Source organism: Asparagus officinalis, chromosome 8 (assembly GCF_001876935.1).
Source record: "Asparagus officinalis chromosome 8, Aspof.V1, whole genome shotgun sequence".
NCBI classification, from domain to species: domain Eukaryota; kingdom Viridiplantae; phylum Streptophyta; class Magnoliopsida; order Asparagales; family Asparagaceae; genus Asparagus; species Asparagus officinalis.
In genome coordinates this window covers 111,734,968-111,751,999 of record NC_033801.1, presented here as the reverse complement: position 1 = coordinate 111,751,999, position 17,032 = coordinate 111,734,968, and the positions used below count along the sequence as shown (strand labels likewise).

At 39.0% G+C, this 17,032-nt stretch overlaps 1 protein-coding gene across 1 annotated transcript in view; it reads right to left on the bottom strand.

Annotated features, from left to right (window-relative positions):
* Positions 1-9,754, bottom strand: part of LOC109851497 (probable mannitol dehydrogenase) — a 12,913-nt gene extending 3,159 nt beyond the window's left edge. The window contains exons 1-2 of the mRNA XM_020421662.1: positions 9,645-9,754; positions 6,192-6,305 (exon numbers count right to left, since the gene is read on the bottom strand). Coding sequence (XP_020277251.1) covers positions 6,192-6,305; positions 9,645-9,724 — 194 coding nt within the window. The 5' untranslated portion in view covers positions 9,725-9,754. The remainder of the gene's footprint in view (positions 1-6,191; positions 6,306-9,644) is intronic.

Below are 17,032 nucleotides of genomic sequence, written 5' to 3'. Positions count from 1 at the left end.
CCCTGTTTTTCCGATCCCAAACAGCCCCCCCCCCCCTCAGACCTTTGCCGCCGCTTGCTGCGCTATGCTGGACCTCGAGTTTGGCATGGGTTCCCTTGACTCAGTCCTCGAACTGATGACAGGAAGAGTTTATATCTCACATCGATGAGATATATAACTGGTTTTGATTCTTGTTTCCTCTGAGATACGAGAATTTGTTTGAGCTCCTACTCTTGTTGTGCAGCAGAGGTGCTGCCGAAATTTTCACTGCACACAACAAGGGTCGGAAGAGTAGGTGACCAGGTGTTGGGTCTGAAGCCTGTTCGATGGAGGAGATCATTAAGAAGTTAAACCTTGCGGAGGTGTCAACTTTGATGAAGCTAATGAAGTTGTCGGCTGGTGAGAGTGCGACAAAACCATCGAAGAAGTTGGAGCTTCCGACCATCGATCTGAAGCTTGATGGACCGAGTACCTACCTGAGTTGGTCACGACGGGTGAGATACACCCTTGCAGGGAGGAACCTGGAGGGTTACTTGACAGGAGAGGCGACAGAACCGGAGGAGGACTCGGAGGGAAGAGATGAGTGGAAGACCACTCATATGTTGGTGTACATCTGGCTTCTCAACTCGTTGGTCCCGACGATCGCCGCCACGGTAGATGGCATTGAGAAGGTGAAGGACGTCTGGGAGAAGTTAAGAAGGACGTATGATGGAGTGGGGAATAACCTGCGGGTATTCCAGATTAAAGGAGAGATCGACGCCACAGTCCAGGGTGAAAGGACTGTACAGGAATATGCTACAGAGTTGGAACGCCTGTGGCTGGATTATGATCATTTCTCTCCCCGGGCTAGCTGCAAGGACCCGGGATGTAAAGAGCGGGAGGCCTTTCTACAAGAGAGGACTATGGTGTTTCTTAAAGGATTGACATCAGAGTTCGCTCAGCGAATTGCATTGCTGCTAGCTCAGCCGAAGATTCCCACGCTTGAGGAGGCTATCTCTGCTATGATCCAGGAGGAGACTCGCATCCGGCTGCAAGCGGGGACAGGTGGACTTCCTGTGGTGAAGTCAGCACTGGCAGCCTCTAGCAACACTGGATCTAGGGGAGAGACCCGACAGTGCTACAACTGCGGTGCGGTGGGTCATCTACGGCATGCTTGCACCAATCCATCCAAGGAAGGAGATTCGGGTGGACGTGGACAGTTCGGAGGTCGTGGTCATGGCCGTGGGGGTCGACGAGGTGGAAGAGGAGCAGGGAATCGGGCAAATCTGACAGTAGCAGAAGAAGAAGAAGCTGAGGTGGTCTTTACAGAGGAGGATCGTGCTCTCCTCACGATACTCAGGAAAAAACAGCAAGTAGCAGGGGATGGAGATTTGAGGAATGGGACTGCGGAGGCATCTACTTCGTTCTTCGTCAGAGGCAACACTGCTACCTATGCTCATCCGAACAAAGGTACTGATGACATACATGCTCTTGCTTCTATGTCTCCTGACAGATCATCAGCATGGATAGTCGACTCCGGTGCGTCTTGTCATGTGACAGGTAATGCTAGTGAGTTCTCATCATATACTCACTTAGCATCGCCTGATAGTATTCAAACAGCTGATGGTACATTTCAGCCGGTGGTTGGTAAGGGTACAGTTGATTGTACTGGTTCTGTAACTTTGTCCAATGTTTTGCATGCTCCTTCTTTTCCAGTCAATCTTTTATCTATTAGTTCTATCATCCTCCAACTAAAATGCATCGTCTCTTTTGATATTCCCAAGGTAATCTTCCAGGAGAAGGGGACAGGGCGGAGACTTGGGACTGGCACATGGCGTAGTGGACTGTGGTATCTGGATCGTGAAGGGCTGGATTCAGCATTGGTGACAGTCATAGAGGAAGCAGGAGTAGGATCTAAAATGAGTGCTGAAAATGAGTTAATGCTCCATCACCAGCGTTTGGGACACTCATCCTTTAGTGTTTTAGGTAGATTGTATCCTTCTTTATTTGAGAAAGCAAATAAACAGAAACTTGTGTGTGATGCATGTGAGTTGGGAAAGCTTACTAGAAGCTCTTATGTTAGTTCTGGTCATAGAAGTTCTCATGCATTTGACCTGGTACATTCAGATGTTTGGGGGCCTTGTTCCACAAGTTCTATGAATGGATACAAATATTTTGTTACATTTATTGATTGCTTCTCTCGTGTTACTTGGTTATACCTGATGAAGAATAAGAGTGATGTGTTTGGGTGCTTCCAAAATTTTCATAAGACTGTTCAGACTCAATACGGAGCAGTGGTGAAAGTATTGAGGTCAGATAATGGGACAGAGTATACCAACAGAGCCCTTGAAGAATATTTATCAGCTCAAGGAATACATCACCAGACAACCTGTCCATACACACCAGCACAGAATGGGGTAGCAGAAAGGAAGAACAGACATCTTTTAGAGGTTGCTAGAAGCATGATGATCTCTATGAATGTCCCAGAGACATTATGGGGACAAGCAGTATTGACCGCAGCAGCGTTGATCAACAGAATGCCCTCGAGAGTGCTGGATTGGAAGTCTCCGTGTGAGATATTGAAAGGAGATAATGGTGGGATCCTTCCACTCAAAGTATTTGGCTGTGTGGGCTTTGTGAAGGACAACAGGCCGTCTGTCGGGAAGCTTGCCCCTAGAGCTGTGAAGTGTATCTTTGTGGGATATTCTGCTACTCAGAAGGGATATGTTTGCTGGAGCCCGGTGGAAAAAAGGTTGTTTGTGAGCATGGATGTGCACTTTCGAGAACTCGAGCCATATTACACTCAGAAGGTAACTTCATCTGCTGGTAACTCGCCCAATACTAGAAGTATGGGGCGAGAGGAGGAGAATGGTGAGAGACAGGAGAACAATGTGGAGAAATCCATTTCTGTAACGATTCCTTGGGAGGAAGATTTGGTTGAGGAGGAGTTGGTTGAGGAGGAGCAGGAGAATCAAGAAGAAAAGGAAAATGAGACAAGAGGTGTTAGGCCCACTGTTCAGAGGGAGCTACTAACCTATAGTAGGAAGGGCAAACAAATTACAGGAGCAGTACCTACAGTGTCACTAGTGCTGCCAAGTCTCTTGCCAACGCCTACCCCGACTCCTGAAATTCCTACACCACCACCAATTTCATCCCAAGGTGATAACATTCCTACTGATAATATTCCTCTCCCTACTCCTCCCACACCAATATCAGTACGGAGGACTACTCGCAGTAATGCGGGACATCCTCCCGATAGATATGGTTAGGATCTTGCCCAGTATGTATCATATTCTAGTATCCACCCTGCATATGGAGCATTCATTGCATCATTGGACTCTGTTACTGTACCTAACAATTGGCAGGTTACTAAGAATGACCCAAAATGGAAAGCGACTATGCACGAGGAGCTAGGAGCTCTAGAGAAGAACCGCACTTAGGAGCTAGTAAAGTTACCAGAAGGAAAGGGAGCAGTTGGATGCAAGTGGGTCTTCACTGTGAAGCAGAATCCAGATGGACAAGTTGAGCGCTACAAGGCCCGTCTGGTGGCAAAAGGGTATAGTCAGACATATGGCATCGATTATGATGAGACTTTTGCACCGGTGGCGAAGATGAGCATTGTTCGGACCTTAATCTCTCTGGCAGTGAATGGTGGATGGAAGCTACACCAACTAGATGTGAAGAATGCATTTCTTCATGGAGATCTAGTGGAGGAGGTATACATGGAGATACCACCAGGATTTGATACAGATCAGACAGTGGGAAATGTCTGCAGATTGAAGAAGTCTCTCTATGGTCTGAAGCAATCTCCCCGTGCTTGGTTCGACAGATTCAGAAGGGCTATGATTGGTATGGGATACCAACAGATCAACACCGACCATACAGTGTTCTTTCGACGGAGTGGAGGCCACATTACTATGCTTGCGGTATATGTGGATGATATGATTATTACAGGGGATGACGAGAAGGAGATTGCCCAACTCAAAGTGAGACTGGGTAAGGAATTTGAGGTGAAAGATCTTGGCTTGCTTAGATACTTTCTTGGAATAGAGATAGCTCGAGGAGCGGAAGGGATCATCCTATCCCAGAGAAAGTATGCACTGGATCTTCTCAAAGAGACAGGAATGTTAGGGTGCAAACCTGCAACTACACCGATCGACCAGAGGTTCAAGCTAGGTGCTGAGGCTGGAGAACCAGTTGATCGTGACAGATATCAGAGGTTGGTGGGAAGGCTGATCTATTTGAGTCACACACGTCCTGATATCTCTTTTGCAGTAAGCGTGGTGAGTCGCTACATGCACGATCCGAGGAAGGGTCATATGGACGCTGTGTACCAGATTCTGAGATACTTAAAGAGTGCCCCCGAAAAGGGACTGATATTCAGAAAGAATGGACATGTGAACATCGAGGGTTATTGCGACTCTGACTGGGCTAGCTGTGCTGATGACAGGAGGTCCACCTCAGGATACTGCATCTTTATAGGAGGTAACTTAGTCTCGTGGAAGAGCAAGAAGCAGTCAGTGGTGGCGAGATCGACAGCTGAGGCAGAGTATAGAGCTATGGCCTAAGGAGTTGCTGAGTTGCTATGGTTGAAGAGTATGCTGGTGGAGCTGAAGCTGGATCAAGGAGCTAAGATGAAGTTATGGTGTGACAACAAATCAGCTATCAGTATTGCCAACAACCCAGTGCAGCATGATAGAACCAAACACATCGAGATCGATAGGTTCTTCATCAAAGAGAAGTTGGATAGTGGACTACTGGAGCTAAGTCATGTTTCGACTAAGGACCAGACAGCAGATTGTCTGACTAAAGGACTCAGCTCAGTAGATATGATTAGAGGATGTGACAAGATGGGCTTAATAGATATCTTTCGCCCATCTTGAGGAGGAGTGTTGACATATTAGTATTATTAGGGACTTATTTGTAAGTTTTGTAGGGGCATATATAAAGCCCAAGAGATCTCATAATGAATTAGGGTTTTCACATTCTATATGGACTAATTAAATACTTTTAATAACTAATGATGTATAGAAGGGAGACAACTTTAGTAAACAGTAGAACATAAATGAGTTATTTTCCTTGTCAAAATTAGGATTTTTTTAAGAAACATATAAGTAAATGGGGGCTGGTTTGTCCTTTCATGATGGTAGTAGTGTGCTGTAGACATGACACTCATATAAGCTGTCAGCTATGATCAGGTCTATTGTGACCTGGACATGCATCAGCGACACACCGGCTAGCTTTGAGAGGCACACCAGACCCATTTTTGAGTTATAGACTAGTTATGTACTGCAAGGGGATAACAACCCTTAACTATGTCCAATTATTAGTATCAAGCAGAAATAAGGGGATTCGTGGTACATGGGCACCATATTATATATCAAGAATCAGAATTGACATGCAGCAATATTAAAATTAAGTATGTTGTGTATATTAATTACATAACCCTTAACCATGTCCAATTGATGGATTCAAATAGAAATAAGGAGACTAGGTACATCGACGCCATATTATAGATAAAAAATCAGAATCGACAAGCACCAATAACACACAAACACATTTATGCCTGCACAGTACGTGCTACAACATTACAATCATCATTGTTGTAATCCAAGATGTTTCGACTCAAAAAACGGTCCATCATTGAGCATAGCGTAAAAAGGTCAAGAGAGCTCCTACAAATAAGGGATAAAACATGTAACTGTAATATCATTATATTGGAGAACTGCAATTCGGTAAGCTTATTACGAAACCAAGCACCATAAACTAGCTCCAATGTAATCCTTAGCTACTTATGAAAAGTTGACAGAATATAAATGAGACGAGAAGTTTCTGGAATTGTTAATGTGGTGAAAATCCTTCAGCAATTGGCAAAATCAGAGTCCTCGCACATTTTACTGAAAAAAGGGTCTTTAAATTACATGAGAAAATCCGGGAAGAACAAAGTGCACGTGAATAGGGATGTGGCTTGTCGACATTAGACATCGATATTGGTTACTTAGGAAATTTTATCTGTAACTGAATCACATACTTCAGATGATAATGAGTCGTATTGTAATATGGACCTTGTTTTTGTAGTATAATCAATATACAATTTCAGATTTTCCTCTATCTTTCCACAGGATTAAGATATCATCCTTGAATCATATATAAAAACACATAAAAAGGAAATTTTACAGAATTTTCAGAAATAAGCATTTACGAAAAAAAAGATAAAGTAAAGAACATCGTACCCTGGAACAACTGGGTACATAGCATTTCCAAAATCATTCTTAATAATGTGAAGGTCAGTATGGCATATTCCACAATACAAAATCTTTAACGTAACATCATTATCCCTGAGAGCCCTACAAAATAGTATGGAACAAAGTCAAAATTAATATATTCCAACATTACCAATATTTCTGGAAAAAAAACTATAAAAGCATTAAGTTATAAGAAGCAAATTATTACAATTTAATTTGTTAATGATTAGTAAAAAAAATTCATAACTGCATTCAAATGTGCACTTCTTGCCTAAATTCTTTAAAGAATACACTAGCTTGCTTCCGAAAAATGTTAGATAATTCTGAGAAAACAGTTCACAGTTAAATCCTTGAAAACCCGTGTTTAAATGTCTGAAACAGGCTTAATGATATGACATGTACAGCATAACTCTTTTAGTTGAAACTGAGAACAAAACCAGCTTGTTCTTGAATATATGTGCAGTGCAAAATCTACATATCGAAAAATGAGAGCACAAATTCTATTGGAGCCTTGCATAAGTGCAAGGTGTTCTGAGCCATTCATAGAGAAGAAGGGGGCAGTTTTGAGATTCCATTGCTCGTTTGTATGGTTCAGAACATCTCGCTCACACGAGATGTGGTTTTGATAGGATGGAAGGGATTGGGAAAACTGAGGAAAAAATTACAACTTTTCCACCTCCTATGGTGTTTGCCACAATGCTACTCTTCCCTCTTCTTTATGAGTTTATCCAAAAAAATTCAGCAAAAAAGAGGAAAATTATTTATCCATAGACTTTAAAAATAAATTTTAACACTCATAGTTAGGTTGGCCGTAAGACTTGAGAGAATAAAATAAAATTGGGAGCAAATCAGCACGACTTGGAGGTCAAAACTAAATACTTTGGGGGTATATAAGAAAAAGGTTAACTAAATAAATTTAAGGTATATAAGAAAAATGTTAAATATCAGAACCCCCCGCCCCAAAAAAAAAAAAATCTTTGGCCGATTACTAGATAACCACCCATAACTTTCAAAATATTAGAAAAGAAGAAATTTTCTAAACAAACTCATTCATAAATTTTTTTCTAAAAATAGACCCCCTTGAGTTTTTTTTTTACAAAAATCGACCCATTTTGTCTTAATCCGGTTTCTAAATGGCCGGAGTTGCCAACCCCGACTATTTAATGCATAGAATGTTAGGGTTTAGGGTTATAATTAGGGGTTTACAACCTCCTAAATAGTCAAGGTTGGCAACCCCGACTATTTAGGAACCGGATTAAGATAAAATGGGTCTATTTTTGTAAATAAAACTCAAGGGGGTCTATTTTTAGAAAAAAAAAACATGAATGAGTTTATTTAGAAAATTTCTTCTATTAGAAAACCCAAAATCCCCTTCAATTTAGGGTTGTCAGAAAACCCCCTTGAACTTTAAGATTTTATAATAATAAAAGGGTTAATTACAGAAGCAAACCATGAACTTTTTGGGAATTGCAGTAAACCCCCATCAACTTTTTTTATTACACTTAAACGCAATTAACTTTTGGGGACTTGCACATAACCCTCATGAACTATTTTATTTCACAAAATCTTACTTGAAAATTTATCTTTTAATCCACATATTAGCACCATCAACTAATGGACAATAAAAGAAGACGGAAAAATTCTTCTTAGTACCAGAAAAACCCTTTTATTGAAAAGGAAAAATAGGTTTTTGGGACCAATGAATTATTTTCATTATTTTTTTGGCACGTGCTTGCCACATGGGATATTAGAATCAATGGTGCTAATTTGAAGATTAAATAAGAACTTTCCAAGTGAAATTTAGTGAAATAAAAAAACTCATGGGGGTTATGTGCAACTCCCCAAAAATTTTGGGGGTTTAGTGTAACAAAAAAAAAAAAGCTGACGCAGGTTTATTGCAACTCACCAGAAGTTGATGGGGGTTTTCTGTAATTAACTCTAAAAAAACTCAACATAATTAATCGCACACATGGGCGTCAAACCATCCTGTTAAGGAGATAAGGGTAATGAAATTGCATGAATATGAAAAGGAATTGACTGATGGCGCTGATCTGAGATGGTATTAATGCCATGTAGCCGAAAGACTAATAACATAAGCCTTTGCGTGTGAAGATTATTGTTGCAACTGCGTTGCCATTTCCAAAATACAGTTTTAGTTACAATTACTCATGTTGTTTCGATGCAACTCAAGTTGCTGTAATTGTAAAACTAATCACTTTTTTTTTTTAGATATACTAGCAAACAAATTGAGTGGAAACTTTTTTTTTCTTCGGCATGCAGCTGAGATGTAAAGAGGCTCTAGTCGCAGCAAAACAACTAACTGCGGTTGTAACTAGAAATGCATGCTGCGGATTGCATTCACAACTGCAGTTGTTATTTTATACAATCCGTACAACCCTTGATCTCTAGAATCCTAAAAGTCGGGAAAGCTGTGAGTTGTTTGCTCATCTAATTAGCAACAATCTCTATAACTATCACTGACTTGTCATTTTACCATGACATCTTCGTTGTGCTCTGGTATTTGTTATGTAGGATGCCAAAGAATTAGAGTCCTTATGTTTAACTTATTATATCTCGTTTGTCTCATATTGGGCATATGCCTCTTCAGCTATTGCTCAAAATATATGGCTAATGACTTAGATCATATCAAATTTTCAGGTGAGTTTCTATCTTAAATAATTTACAGGCTTTCGGTCTCTCTGCATGTTAATCTGTTTATGGGCACATGACGTTTTGTTTGTTAATCATATGGTTACATGATGTTGTTTCTGTAGCATACTTCTCATGTCAAACAAACTAGCATCCCCTTAATCAAATTTCCCTGCCCTTGGATCGAAGTTAAAACCACACTAAGCTTGCACTTTCATAACATTATCTCAGAGTAGCTTGCATACTCGAACCCTGTAATCTGATGCTTTTACAGGTTGCATGAAGATGCAGTTTTGATTCTTAAAAGGCCTTTTTTTCACTGGCATTACACGTATGTGGTCTTAGTTTTCTTTGGCCATTGCGATCATGTGTGGTTCAAATAATTAAAACTCTAGATAAATAATTATTACATAATTATTGCAATTTTTCACATTTTTGAAGATGCGCCTTTTTTTTGTATATTTAAAGAAATGAAATTGCAACAACAATGGCTTTCATGTCATGTGGAATTGCTTCAAAAGTTGCAATAATTATTTTTTTATGCCGTCCAAATTAAATCCAAATCAGCTAGTTGCTCTTTCATTTGTTATCTAACCTTCACATGTTAGTTCAATAAATTAGAGAAGAACAAGAAAATCTAATGATGCATTTGAACAGGGAAGAGCCCACTAAAAGCGAAGAAACTTAGCATAAACGCATTGGGGTTTGCTCAATTCACTTGAGAAATAGAGAGAGCAAGAGGATCAATGATGAAGAAAAGCAAAAAAAAAAAAAAAGCATTTGTTGCGTTACCTGCGTGAGAAGGAGAAGGGAGAGAGAACTCCAGTTGGATCTCTTGCTGCCCACCCAAACGCACTCTGCAGTTCTCCCATCTCTTTCTCGACTTTCGTGGACAATACAATTTCGGGAAAGGGGTTTAAGATAGGGATTTTCGATATTAGTCCCTTACATCATTGGTATTTCAATATTAGTTCCCTAACTTTTCATGTTTTGGTTTTAGCCCCCTAAACTTCATGAATATGTTGATACTAACCCTTGAGGTTAGTTGGGGTTATAAATGTTAGGAAATATTCTGTTATGTTTAGCTTTTTATGGAACGGACGATTATACCCTCACTTCTAATGCACAAACTCACATACCCATTAAACCTTCCTTAAAAAAACAAAAAGAACTTAAGAAACCTGTTAAGAGACGAGTTTTGCTACAGGGACCCAAAATATGGGACCAATAAAGGGGACAAGTGAGGTGTCCCCCTCCTATTGGATAATGAGTTGGCTATCATTAATGATGGCCAACTCATTATCCAATAGGAGGGGGACACCTCACTTGTCCCTTTTATTGGTCTCCTATTTTGGGTCCTTAAAGAATTTTTCGTTAAGAGACCGAGGTTTAGGTAACTTTGTTAATGGAGTTTCTAATTTTTGAGGCACACGGGATTAAGTAGAAAATGAGAGTGGGAGAGGGCATGATTTTGTAATCATACAGCCATCTACTAACCCAACCATGGTTAACGTTTTGGAAAAAAAAAGGCAACATGAGGAAGTACTTCAATGCGGATAAAGAATTTAGGAGACTAATATCAAAATATGAAGACTTAGTGAACTAATATCAAAGTAATAATGATTTATGGGCCTAATATTGAAGGAAAAAAACCCCTTTTAGATATTAATACCTCATATCTTCAATAAATTTCATACTAGTCCCTCGAACATTTCAAATTGCTTACATGTCCCCAAATTCTAAGGGATCTTGCAAATGGGCCCCTCAAGGACCAAATTACCCATCACCTTAAGTTATTGTTAGGGTTTGGGCTTTTTGGGGGGAAGCATATTGAGAAGAAAAACACTGAAATTTTGTTTGACATCTTGACAAATGATCCTGAATAACTTTTTAAGCCTAGACTTTTGAGTTAGACATGGTGATTTACTTTTCAAATAATTCAACAAGTCCTCAAAATGACAGAGCTATTCCATTAAAATGGGGTTTTCTATTGGAGAATAATATTTTCTCTTTAAAAGTAAAAGTTTGGGAAAAACTTTCCTCATACATTATAACTCTTGATCTTTTTAAATATAACATTATAATTCTATATAACAATTAACAGAGCCCGTTAAATAAATCTATAATACATTACTTGTGATCCTATACTAAATAATAGAAATATCTTAATAAATTCTTAAAAATAAAAAGTCATAAACAAAGTTCTTAAAAATCTAAAAATTATACAAAGCATCCTTAAATTAGAAATTACAAACAAACCTTAGAAATCAACATTTTCAAAAAAAGTCTTTAATACTTTAAAAATTGCTAAGAACCCCTTATATAGCTACAAACTGTCATACTCTCTTTAAAACTTTCCTTGGATAATATTGTCCTTGATCTTTTTAATTATCATATTATGATTCAATTATAATTAATAGAACCCTTTTAAACAGATCTATAATATATTACTTGTGATTTTATCCTAAATAATAAATATCTTTAATAAATTCTTAAAAACCTAAAAGTTATAAATAATATTTTTTAAAATCTAAAAAAATAGAAAGCATTAAATCAAAAAAATACAAAAAACCCTTAGAAATCAATAATTTAAAAATTTTCATTAAAACTTCAAAAATTGTAAACAATCTCTTATACAGCTACAAATTACAAATCGTCATTTGAAAATTCTAAAAATTACAAACATTAGGACTCCTAAAAAATGAAAAAAAAATCTAAAAATTAAAAAACCCTAAAAACTAAAAAATTTGAACAACCTCCTAAACAATTTGAAATCAAAATTTAAAAATTACTAACAACATTCTCACCAAAAAAGAATATAAAAGATACGCTAAAGTATGAAAATTTTGAAGGGTCCCATAAACAACTTGAAGTACAGATAATACCCTAAAAATTGAAAAATTACAGATAAGCCCCTTGAAGAAGATATATTAAAAACCCAGGAAAATCTAAATATTACAAAAAACAACTTAAAATTCACAAATTTTCAAACAGATCTATGAATAGTCTACAATTACATACAATACCCCAAAAATATAAAAATTTTAGATTCTAAAAATTTAAAGTTACTGAAAAAACCTTGAAAATATGAAATCTTTGATGAGCCCTTTGAATAATCTAAAATTACTACTAAGCACTCAAATTTTGCAAACAACTTACTAAAAGTTCTAAACAATACAAAAATTATGATTATCTAATCAACTATCTATGAAATGTTTTATCAAATTATTTTAACTAAAATACTAACTTTTATCAAATTCTTGTAAACAACCTAAATGATGTGGGAATGTTATCAACTCTTGAATTATGGTTGTCTAACAAATTTTCTATGATATATTTGGGCGAGGAATCACATAATGTTGGACTTAAACTCTATAGGGATGGAGGTAACAAGTTAATAACATTATCCTAATTTACTTATATTAATAAGATAGCAGTCAAATTTAACTTGCAAGATCCAAAGAAGATACTTATTCCTTTTGGACACCAAGTCGCTTTTTCCAAGAAAATATCATCTCATACAAATGAGGAGTTGGAAAGAATGAGCAATGTCCATATGCTACTACGAAAAAGTTCTTTGATATGTCTATTAGATCAAAATTCTAAAATTATAAGTTGGAATTTTTGATATGTGTGCTAGATCAAAGTTCTAAATTTTATAAGGCATAACTAAATTCAATGTATTATTAAGTTTGATATTAGTCTCTAAAATGTTATCATCGTGTTATCATCATCAAGTAGAGGTTTAAAAACATGATATTATTTTGTCCAATAAATTATATGGTAAACCGTTAATTATTTCACAAATGAGTTATAGACTTACAGTAACGATATTTATCTGTTTCTCGAAAAATATAAAGACATAAACCCAAATAAAATAATCAAATAATGTGACTCATGACATGCACGTGCAGCCCAACTAGTCAATTAAAATAATGTGAGATTGAACTTCATCTTATTGAATTTGATGATTATATTGACTCGCAAACTATTTGTACTTGATTTAGCTCAAGTGTTGGCTTGATTTTTATTATTCGTAGTGATTTTATTATTTATATTGATTCAAAATTCAAAGCAAAGAGTGCCCTCCATCATATCTGATTGTTTTCCCCCTTTCTTTTACATGATTCTCGTCTGACGAGAACTTGCCCGCTGTAAGTGTTCCTAGGACCACATGCCCTTGTCATAAGTCACTAGAAAAACGATGTCAACTTTTTCTTGATTTTATGAGTTTGTGGTATGAGTGCTAAACCGTATCCGTATCCAAAAAAATATTTGTAATCGTATCCGTTACGATACATATATGGTTACTCAAATTTATAATCGATAGGATATGGTTATGGATCGATATGGTTACGTAGTGAAATATCTGTATTTGTATCCGTATCTGAAATATCTGAATACATATTAGTCATACTCTACGGTAGTTTCGATTCTTAGATTATGAATTTATGGTTAATTTTGATGATCAATATGTCTAATCTTAACTTTTCAGTTATAATAAACATATTAACGAATTCTTTTGTATCACATGAACTATGTTTTTCTCGATACTATGTAGTTTTCTCATATCTGTTTTGTATCAGCATGCATATCGGCTTATATATTTTCATGTATATCCGTAACAATATCCTATTTTAGTGGATATTTATAAAAAAATTTATTACCAAGATATATCTGTATCCTTATCCGAGATACATAAGAGGATATGGATATGATAATTAAGCATCATATCTGAGCCGTATCCGGACCAAATGCACCCCTAGCTTGTGGTGTACATAGTCTATACTTTAAAGCTCGATCCCCGTTGATTAGTGGCACGTAGGTGTCCCATAACCTAACCTAGGAGAACGAGATAGGCATGTAAAACTCGAAGCACGCATCTTATTAGAACCGACCTCATGTTAGAAGGATATAATTACCGTACCCTTTTATTTTAAAGAAACTTTGCATTCAAATGTGAAGTTCATATTGTAGAAATGGCAGAATTCAGGCAGACAGATTGGCGGTCGACCGCGGCGGTCGACCGCATTCGTGCACGAGACTTACTGGGCGTCAGGATTGGTGGCGGTCGACCGCGGCGGTCAACCGTTTGGGTTTTCTATAAATACCCAAACTCGATTCTGGGGTTTGTAAGGCAAGTGTTTTGAGCTGTTGAAAGGAGTTTTCTTTGGGCTTCTATTCTAGGAGCAATTGGTGAGATCAAGAGTTGATTTGTTAAGAGTTTATGAGAGATTTGTAACCCTAGTTGTATCCCATTGATTTCTAATAGTGAAAACTCTCCCCTCCTTGCCCCGTGGACGTAGGCATCTCGCCGAACCACGTAAAATCTGGTGTTGATTGTGTTTGTGCTCTTGTTGGTGTGTTGGTTTATCTCTTTCGGCTATTTGGTTGGATCTTGGCATAGCCGCATAGGGGTTTCTTCCCAACAATTGGTATCAGAGCTCCGGGCAACGCTTGGGCTTTTTTGGAGGTGTAGATCAGTTGGGAAGTTCATCTAGAGCTTCGATTGGTGATAAAGATTGGATCTTTATGGTAAAGTTTTTATCTTTTTCAAGTTGGATCTATTTCCTATTGTTCCGCAATAGTTTGGGTGCTTTGAGATATATGGCCGAAAAAGATAAAAGTGGGGAGGGTTCTTCTAGTGTGAAGGCCGTCCAAAGTTTGAATATACATTCTATGAAAATAGATGTAGAAAAGTTCAACGGCACAAATAATTTTGGACTTTGGCGATGTGAAGTCATGGATGCGCTAAATGCGCAAAATCTGGAAGATACGTTGGAGTTGGACGGGAAACCGGACAACATGGATGAAAAGGTTTGGAATAAAATGAATAGAACGGCGTGTGGTGTGATTAGGTCTTGCCTTACCCAAGATCTAAAATATGATGTGATGAATGAAACTTCGGCAAAGAAGATTTGGGAGGTCCTAGAGGGCAAATATTTGACGAAGAGCGTTGAAAATCGTTTGCATTTGAAGAGGAGGCTTTATCGCTTCCAATTGAAGAAGGGGACATCCATTAGTGATCACATGAACCACTACACGAAGCTACTTACAGATTTGACGAATGTGGATGTTATAGTTGAAGATGAAGACAAGGCATTGTTGTTATTGAGTTCCTTGCCCGACGAGGAATATGAGACCTTCGTCCTCACTCTTATTAATGGGAAGGCATCTCTTTCGTATAGTGAGGTCACCATAGCTCTTGTGAATTATCAACTTTGGAAGAAGGACAAGGAGACTTCCATTGAGCCGGTTGTGGGGGCATTGATTGCAAGAGCTAGAAGTCCAAACCGTGGTAGGAGGTCGCAGTCTAGAGGAGGGGCATCCTGCAGTTGGCAGGAATCAGTGTGCCTTTTGTAGAGAAGATGGACATTGGAAAGCCGAACGCCCAAAATTACAAGCCGTGAAGAATAAGGGGAAAGTTGTTCAAGCTTCAGAGGTGAATGTTGCCAAGGCTAGTAGTGACATTTCAGATTCAGATTCTTTGGGCTATTCATGCCCAGCTCTTCTGTCAGTTGGTGTTGCTAACTCCACTGAGTGGATGTTAGATTCAGGTGCTACTTACCACATATGCCCTAGGAGGGATTGGTTCTCCAGCTTTCAGGAGTTAGAAAGAGGGGATGTTGTTCTTATGGGTAATGATCACAGATGCCCTATTGGTGGTATTGGTACCGTTCGGATTAGGACGAGTAACGGGATGGTTCGGGAGTTGGTTGATGTGAGGTTTGTTCCTCAACTAAGGAAGAACATCATTTCACTTGGGGTATTGGAGGCAGCAGGCTATAGGGTGACCTTGGCGGATTCTCGCTTGAAGGTCACATTGGGGTCCATGATTGTGATGAAGGGCGTCAAGAGGAGTAACTTGTATTATCTGCTCGGGAGCACGGTGATTGATAGAGCGCTGACGACTTCTTTGGATAGACTGTGGCATTGTTTGGTGCTGGGATATATTATTGGTTATGCCGTGCACAGATTGTTGAGGAGTGATATGACCTGCAGATTGAAGTCCTGTGAGCACATTGGGATGAGCGAGGAGACCGAGGTGGAGTTCAGCACTTCTATCCACCGATCGAGGGGTCTTATTAGATGTGTTCAGTCAGGCATTGTGGGGCCTTCCATGTATGCATCATTGGGAGGTAATCGTTAATTTATTTTGTTTCCTATGTTAGGGATTGTACTAGGTATTTATGGATTGCAACCAAGTTTCGTTGGTATAAAACCCTAGTAGTCCGCAACAGTTGGAGGAGGTGTATTGGCAGAAAGGTTACCCGTCGTACTAGTTCTAGTAGGGGTTCTTTCTTGCATTGGTTCCGAGCTCATGGCAGTTGGAGACACTTCAGAGGGGAGGAGACATTGGGGCGACATGATGAGATGGCGGATTTAGTGGGCCGTTCTTTTCTGGAGGAGGATCGGCATTGATTGTCGAGCAGTGGATTTGGTATTCGGGCTTCGACACGATTGAGCTATCTTATGAGGTTGCCGACTGCTGCGTGTAGAGTTGTTAGATCTGGTGGAGCTGCTTCAGATTTTGGTCGGCGTCGGATATTTGGCTACCCAGCACTTGGTCACATCGTTGATGTGAGATTGGATCCGATTGCGCATTTGGGATTCAGGAGTTCATTCGGCTATCAGTTGGGAGCTTCTGAGTTTGGTCTGAGCAGGTTTGTCACTTTAGACTCTTGGTAGGTAGAGAGTATTGAACAGATCAGAGGGATACCGCAGCGGGTAGAGGTTGATGCTACTCCACATCGAGTGGAGCTTATTCCATATACTCCAGGTCATTTTGCATTAGTTGGGATTTCGGCTGAGGTGACACAGTTTGGGGATCAGATTGTTCAGGATGCAGATGACGAGTTGGTAGATCCGTGTGCAGTTGGTGGATATAGCTTGGATATGGCCATTGGTTCACCTCAGGTGGAGGTGTTTGGATCGTTTCAGTATGGGGCCGTTGGTGATGCTATCAGTCGCGCATTGGATGTTGGTATTGGTGAAGAGTTAAAGACTCTTCTTTTGCATTAAGGGCATTTGGAGGCTATTGGGTGAACTACGTGAAGGCTTGATTCATTGGAGAGGATACGTAGGCAGTCAGTTATGATGCAGCCGATTTAGTGAGTAGACACGGTTATTTTGGGGTGAGTGTTCGCACTCCCGTTTGGGTCTCGACGTGTTGTGGATGG